At 39.5% G+C, this 22,316-nt stretch overlaps 1 protein-coding gene across 1 annotated transcript in view; it reads right to left on the bottom strand.

The window, feature by feature from the left end:
* Positions 1-3,331, bottom strand: part of FOLH1 (folate hydrolase 1) — a 53,071-nt gene extending 49,740 nt beyond the window's left edge. Inside the window, exons 1-2 of the mRNA XM_053924985.1 lie at positions 3,064-3,331; positions 728-836 (exon numbers count right to left, since the gene is read on the bottom strand). Coding sequence (XP_053780960.1) covers positions 728-836; positions 3,064-3,178 — 224 coding nt within the window. The 5' untranslated portion in view covers positions 3,179-3,331. The remainder of the gene's footprint in view (positions 1-727; positions 837-3,063) is intronic.
* Between the last annotated feature and the right edge of the window lie 18,985 nt (positions 3,332-22,316).

The raw sequence follows: 22,316 nt of genomic DNA, 5'->3' as shown, positions 1-22,316 counted from the left end.
GTAAACTATCTCACGCACATGCTCTCTAAGTTCACCCTCATCTCAGAGGTATCATTGTCCTTATTTTTACAGATGTAGAAAGGAGGGCTCAGGAAGGTTAATTATTCACTCAAAATTACTTTGCTATCAATGGGCAAAGATGAAATTTAAGCTCAAGTATGACAGACTCCGAAGTCCAAGTTTATTGTTTTGACCAAGATATACTATCTTCCTCTACAACAGGAGACAGGCAAATGAATTCCACTGACCAAATCCAGCACATTTCCTGGTTTTATATAGCCCACAGCTAAGAATGGTTATCACATTTCAACAGGTAAAAAAATCAAGAGAAATATTTTGTGACATAATTATATAAAACTCAAGTTTTAGCACCCATAAATAAAGTTTTATCAGAACTGCTACCTACACTTACTCCTTTTTGCATTTGCTATGGCTTCTTCTGTGCTACAGTGTAAGACGTGAGGAGTTGTGACAGAGATCAGCTGGCCTACAAAAGCAGGCCCTTTACACAGAGGTTGCTGAATCCTGCTTTAAAACATCTCTATCGGTAAAGTTCAGATGAAATATATAATCCTGTCCATATAAAATGTGACACAAGAGCTTCAACACATTAAATAAATTAATTAATTAAAGTCAGTTCCTGTATATGAAGTATTGGATCAAAACTTTGAAACAGAATAAAGTTTTCCATCAAATTATCCATGTGAACGTTCAAGTATATGCTTACTATAAGAACTCTTTGATGTTCTCAGCTTTCAGTTCATCCAAAAATGCCTTCTTCATGTTACGCTGTGGAACACTGTCAGTAGCTTCATTGGAGGGTTTTATAAACCATCCTGTAGAATACATACAAATACAGGAGTGAGACATGAGCTCACAGACAGGCCCTAATTTTTCTTATTACTATCTCTATCGTATATAAAATATAAATTACCAATGACCTCCAGCAGTCACTGAAATTTTCCAAACTTTAGTTTCTCTTGCCTACTTCTACTGGAGAAAAAAAAACATGCACACAGACTTCTAAATTACAAATCAATTGCAACATAGATTTTATTCAATTTCAATGATAAGATGATTGCTGTTACTCTAAGAAATGTTTGATGAGGAAGTCTACACTAAAATTGATGTTTCAATTAATGGGGATGAACAAGATCCCTTGAAAATTAAGGTAAAAATGAGATCCACCTTTTTTTTTCCCTTAAAGCTTTTATCCACAGTGACTGTTCTCTGCTGATCCAGAATAAGCATTTAATCAATGTTTATAATGAGTTAATTATGAATACATTTTAAGTACATAAGTTATTTCAAAGAGTTGAAGGAAACTCAGACCTATAATTTCTTCTGTCTCTGAAACTAAAAGAATATATGCTGAGAGTTTATGTTTCCAGTTGGAGTAGGCTTGATAAGTTCAACTGCAGAAAGCTACAGTGAACTATAATTTATCCAACATCCCCGCAAGACACCTAGTGCACACAGGCCAGGGGCAATGGGGGTAGCAAGATAACACAGAAGTAAACGCTCGTAGCTGGCTTTTAAACTGAAGGAAAGGGGCATGATTACAGGATTCATTTAGAGAAATGATATAATCCGGACCTAAAATCGTTACCAAAATCAGCACCCAGCCAGCTTTCATGGAACTTTCCAGTTATTAACCACACATAGACACACACACACACACACACACACATACAGAGGCATACTGAAATAAATGGTTGGCAGCAGATGGAAACATAGTCCCACCTGTATACAAAACAAAGGATTAGCCTGGGGGACCCGGGAAGGACACACAGGATTAAACGTTTGAACTGAGGTCTGGAGAATGAACCGGAGGAAGAGGAGGGAAGGCTGTGGGGGAGGGGAGAGCAGACAATTCTAGGGAAGAACAAACAAACATTACTGAAGAACCTGTTCTGTGTCAGCCACTGAGTGGCGAATATGAGGGTGCTGGTGAGGTCTAAATTAGGAATAAAATGCCCTGAAGAAGTGCAGATTTTAATTCTCACACCAACCTTGTCGTTTTTTACCGTTGAAAAGCTGAAACTTACTTTGAAGTGTGTCCTTACTGAGCACGTATCTCATTCAAGCCCTACGACAGCCCTAGGCAGCTACGAATAACCACACGTTAGTATGAGCAGAGTGTGGCTCATAAGTTCTTTTAAGGACCCTGAGGTCTATGCGCGGGTCTTCTAAATCCCGGAAAGGGAATCCAGAGTTCAGGACACAGGCAAACTACCCGGCAATACCTTAGGCTAGTTCTACACATTAACGTCCAAGGAGAAGCATCTCCTTATCAAGAAGGAATATAGAGAAGTGCCAATACCCCAATTGTGTGCTGGGAACTTTAGCTGCTATTTTACTTACTATTCCCACCAAATTGCAGATGTTATCGTCATCATATAGATGGGGAAAATGAAGAAGTGGCAGTCAAAATTAAAATTTAAGAATCTGAGCTTGTCTGTGCTGCCCCTGGTTTTCTTAACGAGTTGGGTTAGGTCTGCAAATCGGTACACGGACAAAAACGCAAAAGAACTGTATATAACGGTCTCTTCAGAGAGCTGACAATAATGTGAGCGAGTTCCCAAGTGTTTCTCTATTATTTACTCCCATGGACGGAGGAAGGAGAAAAGTGCCCCCCTGAAGTAACGTCCTGATGTCTACCGACTGCACACGATCAGCAGCTCCAGGCCCGAGTGGACGCAGACCCCAAACAGGCGACTCATTTCACGCAAAGCACCCTGGAGGACCTGGTTCAAGTGCCCGGAGACTTGCCGCTCGCCCTAAAAAGTTCCAGTTTCCAAGGGCTCCAGCTGGGGGACCATCGGAAGTCCAGTTTCAGGGTCTCTCCCTTCTACTCTTTACTCTGGGTGACTGTCTTACAATAGCTTGTCCAGAACCCAACGGCGCCCCAGCAACCCCCACCTAGTTCCCGGAGGCTCATCCCCACCTGCCCCCAAACCAAACCACAGTCCCCCGACCCTACACCGCAGACGGCCGGCGCTTCCAGCACAGCGTGGGACTGCCGGGCAGGCGCCGGGGCGTGCTGGGCGCGCGCGTCCCTACCGAGGAGGAAGCCGAAGAGGAAGAGTCCGGCGGCCAGCAGGGCCCCCGCGCAGAGCCAGCGCGCGCGGCGCCAGGCGACAGAGGGCCGGTCGCTTTCGTGAAGGGGATTCCACATCTCGCGGGGCAGGGCTGGGGGGCCTCCTGGGACCTGAGCCTCTGCTGCGGCCCCACTGAGGGCCAAGGGCTCCCTCCACCTGGGGCCGCGAGGACGTTCCTGCCTAGCGCGCTGGAGTCCACGCTCAGCCCCGAGTCTAGTTTCTCCGCCCCGAAGTTATTTCTCGCCCACTCTCCACCAATCCCAGAGAGAGGGAGGCTTGTGCTATCGCGGGGGCGGGGCGGGGCGGGGGGCGGGGGAAGGGTGGGGCCCCGCCCCTTTGGAGAAACGCTTTAAAAAAGTTTACATTGAAAAGTCCTAGTTCTTGTTTATTTAAAAATGAAAGGTAAAAAAGGAAGGAAGGGAAGGAGCAAGAAGCTACTCTCCTTTCTTCACTGGCAAACCAAACTCTGACTTGCAAAAAGAGAATAAGGATCGCCTGAGTAATTTAATAGAATGCTTCCCCTTTGTCCAGGAAAATATGCACTTTGGACCTCGCTCCAGGCTAGTTGGTGGACTAGACTAAATGATCTCTCAAGTGCTTTATTTTTCAGCGCTGAAATCCTATGAAATGCTTTATAGCACTATAATGAGTAAAGTAGAAAAAAAGTGGTGTTCCGTTTGGACACACTGTTGGATGGATAACCAAGGAGGAGGTGGTGTCCATGTGAATCGCCACTGTGCTCTTTCTCCTAACGAATGTCACTGATTTTAATAAGCTTTTAAGGAATCATTCCCACCCCCACCCTTTGAGTCCACTTTTTAAAGAAGTAATATTGGAACCTGCTGACGGCAAGCTTTCCAGTTCAATCATTCATTCGTTCATTGAAAGTGTATTTATTAAATAGTTATTCTGTACCAGGAATTACGGGTACAAATAGGTGTAAAATTAAAGTTCCTCACCTCAAAAAGGATCACAATATCTGGGAAGATACACGAGTGAATGCAGTTACATTGTAGTATAATAAATATCGTCATCAAGAGAAACAAGAGAGTATCCCGCTGGGTTTTGTGTTATTCTTCAAGTCCTCACATGAAAGGTCATCTACCATCTTTCCTCAACAGTTGAACAAGGGCAAACGTGTGCCAGCCTTCCCCCGCCCCTCCCAAGGGAAGGGATTAATCAACTACACTAATCCTTAGTTGCCTCCTGTGTAAAAGAAATGATGGAAGTGACTGACAACAGAAAAACCTAGTGTGGCTTGCATAACCACACATTACATACTTTTAATTCTTTGGGGGAAAGTCCTGATAATTACATGAAATAATTCATGTAAAACACATGGCACATTGCCTACCATATAGAATGTGCTAATAATATCAATTAGTTATAAATGGTATGTCTTCCCCCATTAGACTGTAAGTTCCATGGGAGGGGGGAGGAATCCTTTTTATAAAATCTGACAGGTGTTCAGTCATTCTCTGACACTAATACACTGATCCTTACTTTTCTTGAAGTTTAATTGTTAGCATTCTTTTAACATATTTTACTTTTATTTCCTTTCAGATTTTAAATTTCTTGGTGCTAGAGACCATAACTTATTCCTCTCTATTTTCCAGAGTTACATAATGCCTAGCATATAAAAAGATCCTTTGAAATAATAATATACTAAGCAATGAAGCAATTATGAGGTATAAGAAGTAATTATTGTTACTGAAGAAGTTTAGTCAAAGTGGGAAGACAGGGCCTAAATAAAAAGATAAATAACAATACCAGAAGGCGGAGATTATAAACCAACAGGCTGAAAGGAGAGCATTATGGGCTGCTTGTCCATACCTAATGTTTCATGTTAACCTCAACGGCTCCTGCCAGAAGAACATGCTGAAACACTTCATGGTGCCCTATGCCCATCCATATACAAAAATATATAACTGGTACTACTTTGTAGGTAGGTAGATAAAGTAAAATATGACCTGACCATCATCTTCCTCTCCAAGGGCAGGAAATGGTAGATTCAGAATAGAAATATTAAATAAGGGAAAGGTAATATACTTACTGGCCTTTGCTTCTAGCCAACCCTCAGCTTTCACAGAATCTCAGAAGCTCCCATAGAGGAGGAATTGTGCCTGATAGAGCACTTGGCACGTAATAGTTATACAATAAATACTTTTAAATGAATGAATTGTATAGTAAATACCAGATCATGAAAAGTTATTACCTAGTTACAAAATTCTTTAAACAATAGAACTATATGGTACAAAATGAAAGTATTTAATTCAGTAATGAGAGAGAGCATTTTTGTTCTTTACTAATATGTACTTGTGTAGGTCATTAGTCTGGAAAGCATTTCTTAATTATCACCTTCGCCCAAGTACTGGGCTGGGTCATAGAAACACCAAAAATACATTTTTTTGCTTAAGCTGGGATTCCTGACTCTGACACTGCAGTGTTTGGTGAAGAGCAGGTGCTCAGTAGGTAGTAGCTATTATGGCCCCCACCTGTGCCTGGCTAGAATTGACTGCACTAAATCCTCCCCTGCCACGCCCCTTAGTCATGGTTTAGCTTTCTGCAGGTTTACTTTCTGTAGTTGCAGTATGGAAAATTCCAGAAATAAAAAATCCACTAGCTTGCTGCTGTTCTGAATAGCGTGATGAAATCTCAGGACATCCTTCTCAGTCTCACTTCAGATGTGAATCATTGTTTTATTTAGCATCTCCACACAGTAGCTGGTTAGGTTAGAGCGGTGCTGGCAATTTGGATATAACAAAGAGAAGTCATAAAGTGCTTCTTTTATGTAAAAAGTTGAGCATTCTTGGCTTACTAAGGAAAGAAAGAAAATTTCTATGCTGAGGTTGCTAAGTTCCATGGTAAGACCAGAGTCTTCTGCTAGTGAAGTTGGGAAGAAGGAGAAAGAAATGTAAGCTCCTTTTGCTTCTGTACCTCACACTGCAAAAATTATGGCCACAGTGCAAGATAAGTGATTATTTAAGATGGAAACGATATTAAACTTGTGAGGTGAAGGCAGGACATAGTCTGTCATGGCTTGATGGTCCTCCTGATGAATCCCCAGAAGTCCAGTAGTTGCCTCATGCTATGTCACCAGGCTACATCATCACCTCACCTCGTTTCCTTACGTAGGCATTGTACTGTCCAACACCATCACAAAAAGGGTGAGTACAGTACAATAAATATTTTGAGAGAGAGAGAGAGAGAGAGAGAGAGACCACATTCACATAACTCTTACTACAGTGTATTGCTATAATTGTAGTTTTATTAGTTGTTAATTTTTTATTGTGCCTAATTTATAAATCAAACTTTATCATTGGTATGTATGTATAGGCAAACACAGTGCATGTAGGGTTTGGTACTATCTGTGGTTTCAGGCATCTACTGGGGGTCTTGGAACACATACCCTGCAGATAAGGGAGGACCACTGTATATGTAAATCATAAAAAATAGTTATGTAGGCTAACCAGCCTTGGAGAGGCTGTATATGATCTAACCCTGTTAGGATGAAATGACTTAAAGCAGTGTTGAGCAAGAATCCTGGTATTTTTCTGTGAACTCAGATGGAAGAAGGCTTGAGGGCTAAAACAGACACTTGTCAGATTAATTTTCTAATGTCTCTACTCTATTTTTAATTTCCCAACTCAGAAAGTGTATGTGGATTCCAATGAACTATATAATGATTCTAAATTCTTTAACAAAGTCCTGTAAGCTGTCTACATTTTGAACTCTTTTAAGAGCATTCTCCGTTACTTTCCCTGCCATATATTTTTATGTAATTTACTTAGTTTTGCTCATTCTGTTTACTCATCTATAAAATAGGAATAATAAAAGTTCTATTTGCACATAGTGATTTAAGAAGTTTAGTAAAGAGGTCTGGCATTTAGATAACTGAATGAACGACAAGTGTAGTCATTCTATATATCAAAAAAATCATATAAAATCATTATCTTATTTGATCAGATCATTTTAAGTAGACACTCATGAACGTACCCAGAAATCTCCTGTGTTTAAAACCGATACATTATCATTATGGTAACGTAAGTTAAAGAAAACCCATTCATATAAAAACAGCAAATAAATACATTTTGAAGAGCAAAAATTAGATATTCTCTGCAGGATACTACAATTTCTTTCACAAGTAGAAAGCGATCATGTCAGTAGAAATGGCAACGAGGATAAGATGAGCCTGTCTTTGTACAGACATGAACTAAATTAATGACTATTATACTCATCTCTGGGATCTGTTCAAAAGAAAACAATATAGATTATTTTAGCTATTTTTCCCCAGCCTTGAATACATGTATATTTAAAAAAATACTTCCTCAGGGAAAAAAAAAAACCTTAATATTTCATGCATTGTACTTAAAGTATAAACACAGCTTTCCTGAACTCTAAATTATACACTAAATGACATGTGCAGGAAGAAAAGAATTCTAACTTGTCCAAATTATTACATATATTTTTTTTGAATTTTTAATCTTTTTAAATTGGAGGGTGGTTATATGGGCATACACATTTGTCAAACTCTTTGGACTATACTTTTAAAATCTGTGCAATTTTTTGTATATAAATTACAAATCAAGAAAAATGATTTAAAGAATTAGATGGGGCATAAATGGGAATATTTCTTAATGATTCATTTAAATTCTATTCATTCAGAGTAATTAATTCCCATTCCCCTTATGTTAACTTGACCTACACCAGGGAAATCTTTGCAGACAAGTTTTTTTTTTTTAATTTGGAATTTTGAGGGTTAAAAAACTTAGCAATACTCTTTCCAATCTAATGATTGAATGGGATAGTAAAAGGACATTTTTCATGGAAAAAAATGTTTGTAATCCCTAAGTAAAATGCAGTGGTTTTGCTGTTAATTTTTATTACTAAAATAAAACTTATTATTTTAATAAATGTATGTAGATGTATAGGAAGTAAGAAGGCTAAGTAAACTTTTACTCCCCTCTCTCCCTTGCCATGCTATATCACCCTCCAGGGGTATATACGTACTGTAAACATTCGGTACTAATCTAAAGTACATACAGTACTTAAAAAATACAAAATGAGATCACGTTATGCTTTTAATTTTAAGAAAGCTTTTAATTCATGTATGCATACATTCAGAAAAGTACACAAGTCATAACTGTACAACTGGATAAATTTTTACCAAGTGAAACACTGGTAATTCAGCATCAAGATGAAGAAACAAAATATCACCACAAACTCCAGAGGCCCCCCTCAGTCCTCTGTACTTCGCTATTATTTACAATAAATGATCCCCACTACTCCCCTCTTCTGATTTCTAACACCAACGTTTAGTGTTACCTATTTTTGAAATTTCTATAAATGGAATCATATATTATACTACGTCTGTCCAGAAAGTATCCAGCCACATACTATGAAAAATAGAGACATTGAAGAAGATCCAAAAAACAAGAAACATTGTACATAAGACAATGATGCCTCAGGCCCCTTCAAAGCAGGCACCTTGGGATCTCACACAGTTCTCCCAGCATCTCTTGCACTGTTCAAAACACTCTGCAAAATACTTTGTTGGAATCACCATCAGCTGCCATGTTGTATTTTCCTAAACTCATCAATGGTCTGAAATCTCTTCCCTTTCAAAGGTGATTTTAGTTTTGGAAAAAGCCAGAAGTCTCAGGGTACCAAATCTGGGCTGTAGTGGGGGCTGAGTCACCTGGGTGATTTGATGTTTTGCCAAAAAACTTTGCAGGAGGCATGATTCATGAGTAGGTGCGTAGTTGTGGTGAAGCTGCCAGTCACTAGTTGCCCATAGCTGTGGCCCTTTTCATCGTATAGCATCTCTCAACCAAGGAAGAACATTGAGGTGGTACTCCTTATTAATTGTTTGGCCTCTAGGGGCATACTGGTGATGGACAACACCTTCCCAATAAAAAAATACCCAGATAACATGGCTTTGATTTTGCTGTGAATTTGCTGTGCCTTCTTTAGGTGTGGAGAATTAGGCAACTTCCGTTGGAACAACTGGGCCTTTGTTTCTGGATCATAGCCATAGGCCCACAATTCATCTCTGGTTGTCACCTTCTTGAGAAAATCTGTTTCATCGGTAATGATTTGAATCATCATTAGCAACTGCAGCACAATGTTCCTTCTACCCTGGTAGCAGAAGCCATGGAACAAATTTTGCCATGACACGTTTCATGCCAAGATCCTGCATCAAAATCTTGGACACCGTGGTTTTGGAATCCCCAATCAACTTCTACTTCTCACACTGTCAGTCGCCAGTCTTTGTTGACTGCAGCCCATATACATGCAACATTCTCAAGTGTTCTTCTTATTGCAGGCATTCCAGAATTGGATCACTTTCAACACATTCTCAATTATCTTTGAAGCATTTGTGCCATACTTTTATTTGTGCTGCACTCATTGCATCATCCCAGAAAACCTTCTGAATCATCTGAATTGTTTCCATGGAAGAATGTTCAAGCTGAATGCAAAATATGCAGATTTGTTGCTCTACTTGCTCAGTCATTTTGAATGCGATGGCCACACAGGACACATACTCACTCAATCGCATCTATTGCTCCCACTGACTAGTACAGTGAAGTTGTCATTGTTCACACATGAGCATTCCAGTCCACTCACTTGGCCAGGTTACATTAATGTATACAATCTGTTCTTGTTATATTAATAATGGCTAAATTGTTATATTAATAATATGTACATATATGTATGCATGTATGTATGTGTATGTGTATAATATGTATAGTGCATATGTAATATACATATATATATTTGTATTTGTCTTCTTTCACTCAGAATTATGTTTGTGAGATACCTTTAGTGGTGTGCTAGTAAATCACCTCTGCCAAGCAAGGGACAAGCCCTCATTTATAGTACTTCCTGACTTCCATGATTCAAACAGTCCCACTGTGGCAGATTTCAAACTAACAACATGATGTAACTGAATGTGCAGTTGGAAAGAGATGCCCATAATTCCTTCTTATAACCTGGTAAGAGCAGGCTTCCTAATACCACTGGACCATATTTTTCCAGGTAGCAATAATTCATTCATTCTCACTACTATGGACTAACCAATTGTACAAATATGCCACAATTTATCAATATTTATACATTCTCTTCTTGATAGACATCTAGATTGTTTCCATGTCTTAGCTAATAGAAATTGTGCTTTGGTGAAGATTTTTGTGCATATCTCTTGGAGATCATATGTGCTTATTTCTGTGCGCATTTATCTAGAAGTCACAGGGGTGTTTATGTTTAGCTTTAGAACACGGTCTACTTTTTATGTATCACCACTCTTAGAGCAGTGTTTGTGAAATTCCAGTTCCTTCACATCCTTGCTAACTAAATTTTATTTTCCTGATGACTAATGAAATGTAGCAGATTTTCCCATGTTTGCTGCACATTTGGATTCCTATGTTTTTAGAGTGACTCTGCAAGTGTTTTGTCCAATTTTTTAACAGTGTATTCTGCTTTTTTCTTTTGGTTTTGTAGACCAAAACTACATTTTTATATGCAGTTATGCCAAAAATTTAATTTTTTTTGTTTACTCAATTATGTAAACTTTTATATCAGTGCATAAGTTATTGCCTTTATTATTTTTAGAAGCATTTTTGTAAAATATTTTAAATAATATATGTGATAAACAGAATTTTCATTTCTAAGCTTACCAAAAATTTCTTTGTGTTATCTGATTTTATAAAAATTTGATATTTTTTTGAAAGATTTTTAAATTTATTTTTAGAGAAGGGGAAGGGAGGGAGAAAGAGAGGGAGATAAACATCGATTCATTGCCTCTTGTGCACCCCAACTGGGGACCTGCCCTGCAACCCAGGCATGTGCCCTGACTGGGAACCAAACAGGCGACCTTTGGGTTCAGAGGCTGGCACTCAATCCACTGAGCCACACCAGTCAGGGCAAAACTTAACATGTTGAATCAAAGATGACATCTGTCCTGGAAAGTAGCACTGGAAATTTTGTCCTGAATAAACATTTAAAAGGAGAGAGTGGCTCTTAAGAACTTAAAAATGAAAAGGCATGATGAAGTAGAAAGGGCCTCCTTATTCCACACATCGTAGAATAATCACAGAATTTTAGTCATTTTAGTGTGCTAACAAGCAAGATGGATATGATTTGTAAGGGGTAAAGTGAAAATGGTTGCAATTTGTTTGGAATATAAAAGTAAGTGGTCAGCCAGAGATGAATGGGCAGAAATATAAGTAAAGGTCATAGTTATGAAGGCCCCTAATTGGAGTTCTGAGAAAAATATACTATTAAGAACTAAACTGAAGGGAATTAAGTTAGCATGTTTCTAAAGTAGTATCTTCTTCAAAGCTCTTGAAAGCATATGGGGAACAGTAAACTGAAATTTCAATGAAAATGACATTTTCTTGGGGGAGAGGGCAATATGAATTGGAGACATGTTTCATTGTTTACTTCAAACTAGAAACTGAAAGCTAGAATCTCTGTTCTTTACTTAAAAAAATAATTGGGACCCATGTACACTGTTGGTGGGAATGCAAAATGGTACAGCCTGTATGGAAACAGGGTGAAAGTTCCTCAAAAACTCAAAAAGAACCACTGTATGTTTGATTCAGCAGTTCCATTTCTGGGTATTTATCCCAAAGAATTGAAAGCAGGATCTCAGAGACCTTAGTACCGCCATTTTCGTCGCGGCCCTGGTCACAACAGCGAGGATATGGGAACAACCTAAATGTGCCTCCCAGTGTGGTACATACATACGTGGAATATTGTTTATCTTTAAAAAAGAAGGAAGTCCTGCTACATGTGACATAACAAGATCGAGATGAACCGTGAGGACACTATGCTAAGTGAAATAAGCCAGTCCCAGAAGGGAAAATACTGCATGTTCTACTTATACATGGCATCTAAAATAGTCAAACTCACAGAAGCAAGGGATAGAATGGTGGTTACCAGGGAGTTGCCTCAGGGCTGTAAAATTTCAGTTATGCAAGATAAACTCTAGGTATCTGGTGCACAGCATTATGCCTATAGGTAATATTGTAAAGTATACATAACAATACATTATGTACACTTAAAAATGTTCAAATGTAGTTCACACATCAAATATTTACTACAATAAAAATAGTAGATGGCAACTCTTAAAACTAAAGGAGGCTAAAAGGTCCAAATTATAACCAAGACAATAAATTAATAAAGATTTAGCTTCTAAAATGCTAAATCTTCTATTCATTTAGAGTATTCATCTAATAAAAATAAACAACAAATGTTGAAAAGACAAAGATTTACACACACAGCTATATTTTTTCAAAGTTGTGACTTTAAAAACATACATACTTGGTTTTAAATCTATCTCAGTTACTCACATATGTAATTATAGGTGAATTGTTCAGTTTTACCTCTTTTATAATTTTAACCACTCCACAGAAAATTCTCTTCTCAAGGCAGTGGCCAATTCTGTCTCCCTCTCTCTCTCTCTCTCTCTCTCTTTCTGAAATAACTGAACTTAGTAAAACTGTATAACCATGAGAGTTATCTAGACCCATAAAACAGCTATTCCTAACAAATAGAAAAACCATGACAAAAGTGTAGTTTTCCATGAAGATCAGAAGTATTTAGACCTATCTAGGAAGATATTTTATTTTATTTTATTTGTTTTGTTTTGTTTCTTTTAAAAATATATTTTATTGATTATGCTATTACAGTTGTCCCATTTGCCCCCCTTCACTCCACTCCATCCTGCCCACCCCCACCCTCCCACATTCCCCCCCTATAGTTCATGTCCATGGGTCATACATATAAGTTCTTTGGCTTCTACATTTCCTATACTATTCTTACCCTCCCCCTGTCTATTTTCTACCTACCATTTATGCTACTTATTCTCTGTACCTTTCCCCCCTATCTCCCCCTTCCACTCCCCTGTTGATAACCCTCCATGTGATCTTCATTTCTGTGATTCTGTTCCTGTTCTAGTTGTTTGCTTAGTTTGCTTTTGTTTTTGTTTTAGGTGTGGTTGTTAATAACTATGAGTTTGCTGTCATTTTTACTGTTCATATTTTTAATCTTCTTTTTCTTAGATAAATCCCTTTAACATTTCATATAAGGGCTTGGTGATGATGAACTCCTTTAACTTGACCTTATCTGGGAAGCACTTTATCTGCCCTCCATTCTAAATGAAAGCTCTGCTGGATAGAGCAACCTTGGATGTAGGTCCTTGCCTTTCATGACTTGGAATACTTCTTTCCAGACCCTTCTTGCCTGTAAGGTCTCTTTTGAGAAATCAGCTGACAGTCTTATGGGAAGTCCTTTGTAGGTAACTGTGTCCTTTTCTCTTGCTGCTTCTAAGATTCTCTCCTGTTTAATCTTAGGTAATATAATTATGATGTGCCTTGGTGTGTTCCTCCTTGGGTCCAGCTTCTTTGGGACTCTTTGAGCTTCCTGGACTTCCTGGAAGTCTATTTCCTTTGCCAGATTAAGGAAGTTCTCCTTCATTATTTGTTCAAATCAGTTTTCAATCTTTTGCTCTTCCTCTTCTCCTTCTGGTACCCCTATAATTCCGATGTTGGAACATTTAAAGATGTCCAGAATGTTTAAAGTTGTCCCAGAGGTTCCTAAGCCTCTCCTCATTTTTTTGAATTCTTGTTTCTTCATTCTTTTCTGGTTGGATGTTTCTTTCTTCCTTCTGGTCCACACCATTGATTTGAGTCCCAGTTTCCTTCACGTCACTGTTGGTTCCCTGTACATTTTCCTTTGTTTCTCTTAGCATAGCCTTCATTTTTTCATCTAATTTGTGACCAAATTCAGCCAATTCTGTGAGCTTCCTGGTTACTGGTGTTTTGAACTGTGCATCTGATAGGTTGGCTATCTCTTCGTTGCTTAGTTGTATTTTTTCTGGAGCTTTGATCTGTTCTTTCATTTGGGCCTTTTTTTTTTTTTTTTTTGTCTTGGCATGCCTGTTACATAAAGGGGTGGAGCCTTAGGTGTTCACCGGGGTGGGGTAATGCTGGTCACTGCGCTATGACGTTGTATGTGGGGGAGGGGCCGAAAGGGAGCAATGGCGCTTGCTCCACTCTCTGCTGGTTTTCAGTCACTCCCTCCACTACCCACAATCAAATTGAGACCTTCTGGTGCTTATTCCCAGGTGGGTGGGTTTGTGTACGTTCTAGTCCCCTGTGGGTCTCTCCAACAAACTCTCCTGTGAGGCTGGGAGTTTCTCCTGCTGCTGCCTCAACCCCCACACGTGTGTTCAATCAGAGATTTGAGGCTTTATTTCCCCGCACTGGAACTCTGGGTTGCAGGGTCTGTCAGCCGGTCCATCAGCTGCTGACTTGCCGGCCAGCTGCAGCTTTGCCCAGCCCGCTCCACAATCTGCCACCTCCTGGGTCCGCCAGCCACCGCCTTGTCATGAGTCCTCTCCGCCCAGCTGCCCATCTCTGCCCGCCCCTCCTACCAGTCTGGGTGAGTGTTTCTTCTTTATCTCCTTGGTTGTCAGACTTCCATACAGTTCGATTTTCTGTCACTGCTCATTGTTTTTTGTTTTTAAGTTGTTGTTGTCCTTCTTTTGTGTGAGGAGGCACAGTGTATCTACCTATGTCTCCATCTTGGCTGGAAGTCTCTAGAAAGATATTTTAAATAACATTAAGAGCTAAAGAAAATCAAATCCAGTGATTTAACTATTTAAGTAAGGTTGCAGAGTCTTGTGAGAAGAATTAGGTAGTATCTAAACCCTAGCATAGATTCTATCTACATGGATTATAAAAACTGCAAGACTAGTGAGTCGATATAGTTAGTGTGTCACAGGCATACCTGTCAGGATGCCTTGGTCAGTATCTCAGGTAAATATGCAAATTTCAAACATCTAAGAGAGTGTCCTTGAAGACTGTGATGACATGGATGTTTCCCTGTGTGAAAATATATACTTTTTAAAGATTTTATTTATTTTTAGAGAGGGGAGGGGGGGGAGAAAGAGAGGGAAAGAAACATCGATGTGTGGTTGCCACTTGAGTGCCCCCTACTGGAGACCTTGCCGGACACCCAGGTGTGTGCCCTGACTGGGAATCGAACCAATGATCATTTGGTTCACAGTCCGGCACTCAATCCACTGAGCCATACTAGCCAGGGCAGCATATTTTTACCTTTAAATATGTATATTTAAACATAAAAATATGTGAATCCATTTTTAGTAATTGAATCCATTAAATGTAAGAAATTTATTCATACTTAATATTTCAAAAAATGTAATGTCAGATATTTGGGTGAATTCGGCCTATTCAGTTAGCTTTGACTCTAATATAACCTGTATAATTGAGTAATTGAGTTTATCTTTTGTATCTTAAATTGAAATTACTTACTGTATTTATATGCAGTTTGACTGGAATTAGTAAAAAATTAAGATTCCCTGTAATTATAAATTTAATTTATTAGACTTATAAGAGTTAATTTTAAGTATTGAGGTTTGTTAGACAATTGAAGTGCCAAAAAATTAATAGAATAAATTAAATGTATAAATACTGTTTAAAATGTTTAACAGTATTTAATTAACTAAGTGTATAAAGTAAGACTAAATTTATATAGAAGTTCCCATAGTTATTGTTAAAATTTGTTAGATTTATAGATAGAATAAGATATCTATGCTAAGTTAAAGAAGCTAAGAAAGAATTTAAAATCCTAATTTCAGTCAACCAAATATTGGTTATAAAAATCAAAGTAAAATTGTGAATAGTTTTTTTCTAATAACCTGTTTTCAAGGACATTTAAAAGAAAAAGTGCCATGGTTTAGACACTTGGAGAGTTTAGCATATTTAATAGATAGTTCTTCTCTTTACACATTGTCTTCTAGACTAGATCATACTGAAACCTGAGGGCAACTGAATCTGGGACTGGTGCTGCCTCTCACTGTTCAGGGATTGGATTATAATTATACTTTTATTCATTCCAGCAATCTAGGAAGGTGGCAGGTAAAACCCCTAACGCCCACCTTTCCTCGGGCTTCCAGAAGCAAGTTGATATGGGGGAAACATGGAAATTTGCAAGGGGAAAATTCCTCAGGGCAGCAAGGACATGCTGCTTCTCTTGGGAGGAAGGGGTGGGGGAGCTGATAGAGGAGTAAGTAGCACACCTTCTCCCCAAACTCCTACCCTTTGTGCAGATGTTCTGTCTCCATTTGCATTAGCATTCCTCTCTTCCCTAGACATCTGTGGTATTTCCCAACTGCAAGGAGAAGTTTCAAAGGAAGTTCCCAGACCAGGGTGATTTAAGTTATGTATTAGGGAGGAGAGGTATAAACCATTTGCTCTCAAGTGTCCTTGGTTGGGAGACATAAACTCTTGCGATTCACCAGCTGGCTGTAAGTTGCTCAAACTGTTTGGCCTTGCTTAATTTTCTTGTCTCGGTTTCCGCATTCCACTTACCCAAGAATTTTCTTTGCTTCTTACTATCCTGTCAGGATACTACTCCTCTCATACTGACTGGCATTCCCTCTCATTCTCCTTGCCAGCTCCTTCTGGACCACCCCTTTAAATGATGGGAGGTGTCAAGGCTCTCCATTGGCCCTGTGCTTGCTTTCTTCCATAGTATCTCTTGAGAGATTTCAAATTCTATCTCTGGCAGAAACTGGCTAGAAATTCACCAAACACATTTTGCTGTTTCCTAGGCATCTAGATAGAGAGTAAAAGTCTCAGTTCTATCTTGAAGCTAGATAAGAGCTAATAAAATATGGAAGTGATATTTGTCACTGCTAAGCCTAGCCCTTAAAAACTTCCTACACAATCCTCTACTCTCTCTTTTCACCACAATCATTGGCTGAATACATGGGATCTAGCAGAGGAATCAGAAGCCCTGGAGGATGGTATGGCCTCAAGATGGAAAGAATGTCAATTCCTGAATCATTGCTTAGAAGAGTGACCAGCAATCAAGAATGCCCAGATGGATTTTAGAGAAGTGAAAAATAAACTATTTTTTTAACCCAATGGATTTATTTTAGAAGGTAGTGTTACTAAATATCAATGTTCTTGATAGAATCCTCCATTTTTCATTTATTGGTGGCTCAGACTTCACACCTGAAATCCAGAATTAAATACTGAATTACTTAAGTGAGCCCTCCACCTGGAAGTCTACTAGGCCACTCAAACTTCACATGGTCAAAGAAAAGTCTACTACTCACCTGTATTAGGATTCTACAGCAAAACAGAACCAATAGGAAACATATATATAAATGGGGAGGGAGGGCCTTTCCCCTCCCTCCCCATTTATATATATGATGTGGTACAGGAGTGAGTTATGGAGCCTGTGTTGTAACCAGTCAAAGCCAGGCAGGTTCATACAACATTCAGGCAGACGGAAGAAAATTTATGGAGCCGTGGGAATGCCTGACATGCCTTTATTCAAGGGTGGGGTGATCCAAGCAGTCACGTATTGCACTGGCAGGGAGTCCCAACGCCCTTAAGTACTAAACGCACACAGAGCCAGCAGGGTGCCATGATATTGTATAACAGCGTGATTCTGTGCATTCCAGCCCACTCAAGGTTATGGGAATACTGCTTATCAGGCCCATTCTCAAGGTTGTAGGAAAACTGCTTCTCTTAGTTGCCTAGACATCTGGGTGAGGGAGCCTGACTGACTCCATTTACCCTACAGAGCCCAATAAGTCTCACAATCTGCTGTCTGCAAGCTGCAGAAGTAGGGAATCCAGTGATATAATTTAGTCCCAGTCCAAAGGCCTGAGAAGGGATATATGTGTGGGTGGGGGGCTATCTGGTACAGATCCCCAAGTCCTGAAAACTGTTGCTCCAGCATCAGAGGGCAGAAAAAGATGAACATCCCAGCTCAAGGAGAGAAAGGGAATTCACCTTCCCTTAACCTTTTTGTTCTATTACTGCTCCAATAACATTGGTGAGGGCAGATCTTTATTCCACCTAGTGAATCCAATGCTACTCTTTTTCTGAGATGACACCTTCATAGACACAAACAGGAATAATGTTTTACCATTATTTAGTATGGTAACAGTGAATGACACCAGATGTTAGACCCAAGCCCTTGAGTTCGGCTAAGAATTTGGAGCCAAAATCTCAAATATAAGCTAAAGTTTATTTAGATAGTGTAGGGTAAATGGAGGCAGTCTGACTTCCTCACCTAGGTGTCTGGGCAACTAAGGGAAGCAGTTTCCCATAACCTTGAAAATGGACTTGATAAACAGTGTTCTTGTAGCCTTGAGTAGGCTCATATGCACAGAATCTTATTGTATTACACAATATTCTGGTTTCCTGCTGGCTTTGTTTGTATTTAGTATGTAAGGGAGTTGGGACTTCCTGCTGGGAGAAAGAAGGAGGATAGGTGACATGCAGAGACATGCAGGAGGACATGCAGTTTGCAGCATGCATGGATCACCCACCCTTGAATACAGGCATGTCAGACATCTCAACAGCTCCGTGAATGTTCTTCCATTTGCCCAAATTCCATGAACCTGTCTGGCCTTGACCAGGGGCAACACAGATAGTCACAGAAGTAGAAGTGAGCCACCTGGGCTGTGTGAACTCAGGAAAAAAGTTTCAGAGGAAAAAGGAGGGTCCTTGGAATTTAGGAGAAAGAAAGCAAAGGTATATGCCTGAAGGAAAAAAGGGGAAAGAGAAAAGATGCAGGCCTGAGAGAGAGGGAGGGAAGTGGTTGGTCAGTGCCAGGGCAGGGGTAACTTCAATCATCATAGCTGGTCACGATGTCTGCCCTGGCATCTCTCTGCCTGGCCTTGCTGCTTGTCTGGGGCTTGGAGCTGAAACACAACAGAGGCCTGGAATATATCTCTAGTTTGACCAAAAGTCTGTCTCTGTGGTCAACAGACCTGAGGTTTTGTTATTGAGATTATTTGATGTGAACCAAAACCCTTGAGGGCTTAATGCCTAAAGGAATGGTCTTGAAAGGGCTTGTATGGGAGTCATCAGAGGCTATTCTTTGGTCCCCTTATTCCACCTCCTTGGGGCTCTATCACATGACCAGTGACATGCCAGGGGAGGAAAGGTCAGAGAAGGATCCCAACTGCATGACCAGTGATATAAAAGGTCACAGGTTTAAACCACATGACCAACAATAAGCTAGGGCGGGGGAAGGTCACCCCGAGGGCAAGGCCCCACCCTCCAATTCTGTTTTCTCAGTTTTTCCCTTTGCTGGGCACCTGGGAATTTATGTCTTGGTGACCTTCTGTACTTGGCCTATTGTTCCTACTCTGCTCATGTTTATCTAACTGCCTCCTATATCAGCTACAGATTATGTAGGGCTAAATCATAAGACACCATGAGTTAGGGGTTTGAGATTGTGCTGGAAGCTCATTGGTTGGAGGATAGGTAAGGGTAATCAATCATTTCTTCAGGCCCTGAGGACAGTTCTGAGGTCTTTTCTGGCATTCCTGTGTCCAGTCTCACAGAAAAGTAGCCAAGGGGTTCCATCTTAGGGCTCAGAAACTGAAATATAACTTAGGTCAAGATGTTATCTTTAGCCTGCCAGAAAGGTCTGGACTATGTGGCCTTTAGTCAGGTCTGGGCTACTGTCTCCTGCTGCCTTGGGGGTAGGTAATTATGTGGGAAAAGTCTAGGTATCTGAGGGATATCTCTGAGAGACAGAGAGAGAGAGATGATTCCTAGAATTAGAATTAAAAGCTAAATTTAATTATCCTGACTTGTGTGGCTCAGTTCTTTGGGCATTGTCTGGCAAAGTGAAAGGTGGATGGTTTGATTTCCAATCATGTCACATGCCTGATAGGTTTCGGGTTCTATCCCCAGTTCAGGCCCGTACAAGAGGCAACCAACTGATGTTTCTCTGTCACACTAACGTTTCTCTCCCTCTCTTTTTTCCTTCCTTCCACTCTCTCTCTAAAAAAAAAACAATAAAAATAAATAAAAGACAAATTTAATCAAAATTAAAAGGATCTTTAGTTTCAATAACTCAAAGACCTAATTTTTACAAATATTTTTCCCTGCCAACTTGAATTTGGAAAGGAAGAGAAAATGTGAAATTTAACTTCCTCTTTTGACCTCAGGTAGAGAGACCTGGGACAGCTGACTTTCATAAGAATTCTCACCCTTTGCCAGCTTCTTCCAGATTTCCCAGGGTTCCATCTGTTCTAGAATGAGTAAGGTGTCCCACCAGTCCCATCCTAGTCATCAAAAACTACAGAGAAGGAAAGAATAATTTTTCTTCTACCCTTCATAGTAAATGCTTGGATGAGACCTCCTTTTTCTCTAGGGCACCTTATAAATGAATACACTTAGCTAGGTTAAAAGTTATTCACATTGGCCACTGTATTTCATGATCATCTTTGGTAATGTTAACTTGCTTGTTCAGTCTTAACTAAATTTTATTCTCTGGAGGCTTCACACTGGACTAAATCCAGCTTACCAGATTCTTTGACCACGAATCTGATAGAGGAACTCAATAATTAAAGATTTTAGCCTCAGTTGATAGGCTTAAGTGATTAATGCAGATGGAATGCTGTAATTCAAGAGTTAAAGATTTTAGCCTTAAATTGATAGATTTAAGAGATTAATGCATGTAGATAGTTATTATTCCAGGAATTGAAATGCATGACTATAGGAAATTGACAAGCAATTCAACCTTTGTACCCCAGGGCGTCTGCAAGCCTTGGAGAAGATAACTAAGCCACTGCACCAGGGAGGTAACACCCATGATGCAGATAAAGAATTGTTTGTTCAACAGATAAGTACTAGGAAAATCACAGCAGGACTGCAACTCCTATCTAATAAACCTCTTCTCAACCCCCTTACCTACCCTTCTATTCCTTTAACCATTTTCCCAAATCCCTTATGCACACTCTTTCTTCTTAAAAAAAGATCAGCTTGAAATGTTAAGATGATTTTTTTCATATTTCTTTTTTGTTTGTTAAGATGATTTTTGAGTGTACATAACCCACTTTCTTCTCAGATCATCAGCATCTGAATAAAATGCCTATAAAGATTCAATCCTTGTCTCTACTCTTTGGTTCTGATAGTGACAGGCAGCATGAACACCAGCCTTTCTGGTGTCAAATTCAGTCCAACCACAGACCCAGTATGGTTTCCACGTCAGTCCAACTCTGGCCAATTTCTGGACCCAATCCAGAAAAAGAAATGCTCAAATGAAGTCTGAAATCTTATAACACAAAAGCTGTGGAGCTAGAGTCTGAGAGGGACTCGTCCACCACCTTCAGAAGGTGGTGAGAAAGCCATGGGTTCAAGGGGCTCAACAGGTACTTTTGCCTGGTTGCTTTTGCTCCTGGGGGTTCTGGTAGGGGGTTTTCTTGCTTTCCTCTTCTATTAAAAAATTGATTCAAATTGAGCCACACCAAACTGAAATTGCTTAAGAATACTTCACTGATAGGACCATGGAAAGAGGCATTCATAGAGAAAAGGTGGAAGAAAAGTAAAGAAGTTTATTGATTGGCTGTAGATTAAGGCTATGTGGCTTTTTGTGATTGGGTGTCCTTAGCATTTTGATTTCATAACCTTAAGGAATTTACAGGCTTAGATTTTGGTTTGCTTATGTAAGTTGCCATGAGAGAGCCACCTCATTCTAATGGCCTTCTGGTTTAATTAATTCTACATTGCATATTTATCAGTTTGTGACTTACGTTTTTTTATTTTTTAATTGTATTTTACTAATTATGCTATTACAGTTGTCCCAGTCCCCCCCCACCCAGCACCCCACACTACCTCAGGCAATCCCCACACCATTGTTCATGTCCATGGGCCATGTGTGTAAGTTCTTTAGCTACTCCGTTTCCTACACTGTACTTTACATCCCCATAGCTGTTCTATAACTACTTACTTGTTCTTCTTAAGCCCCTCACCTCTTCACCCTTTTCCCCTCATCCCCCTCCCATCTGGCAACCATCAAAATGCTCTCTGTATCCATGATTCTGTCTCTGTTCTCCTTGTTTCCTTAGTTTGTTAGATTCAATTATTGACAGATATGTATTTATTGCCATTTTATTGTTCATAATTTTGATCTTCTTTTTCTTAACTAAGTCCCTTTAACATTTTATATAATAATAGTTAGGTGATGAAGAACTCCTTTAGTGTTTTCTTGTCTGGGAAGCTGCCATTCAGTTCTAAATGATATCTTTGTTGGGCAGAGCAATCTTGGTGGTAAGTCCCTACTTTTCATGACTTTGAATATTTCTTGCCAATCCTATTTAGCCTGCAAGGTTTCTTTTGAGAAATCAGCTGACAACTTTATGAGAAATCC

Source organism: Desmodus rotundus, chromosome 5, assembly GCF_022682495.2.
Source record: "Desmodus rotundus isolate HL8 chromosome 5, HLdesRot8A.1, whole genome shotgun sequence".
NCBI lineage: Eukaryota > Metazoa > Chordata > Mammalia > Chiroptera > Phyllostomidae > Desmodus > Desmodus rotundus.
Note: the sequence above shows the minus strand (reverse complement) of the source record. Positions and strands in the feature narration are given on the sequence as shown.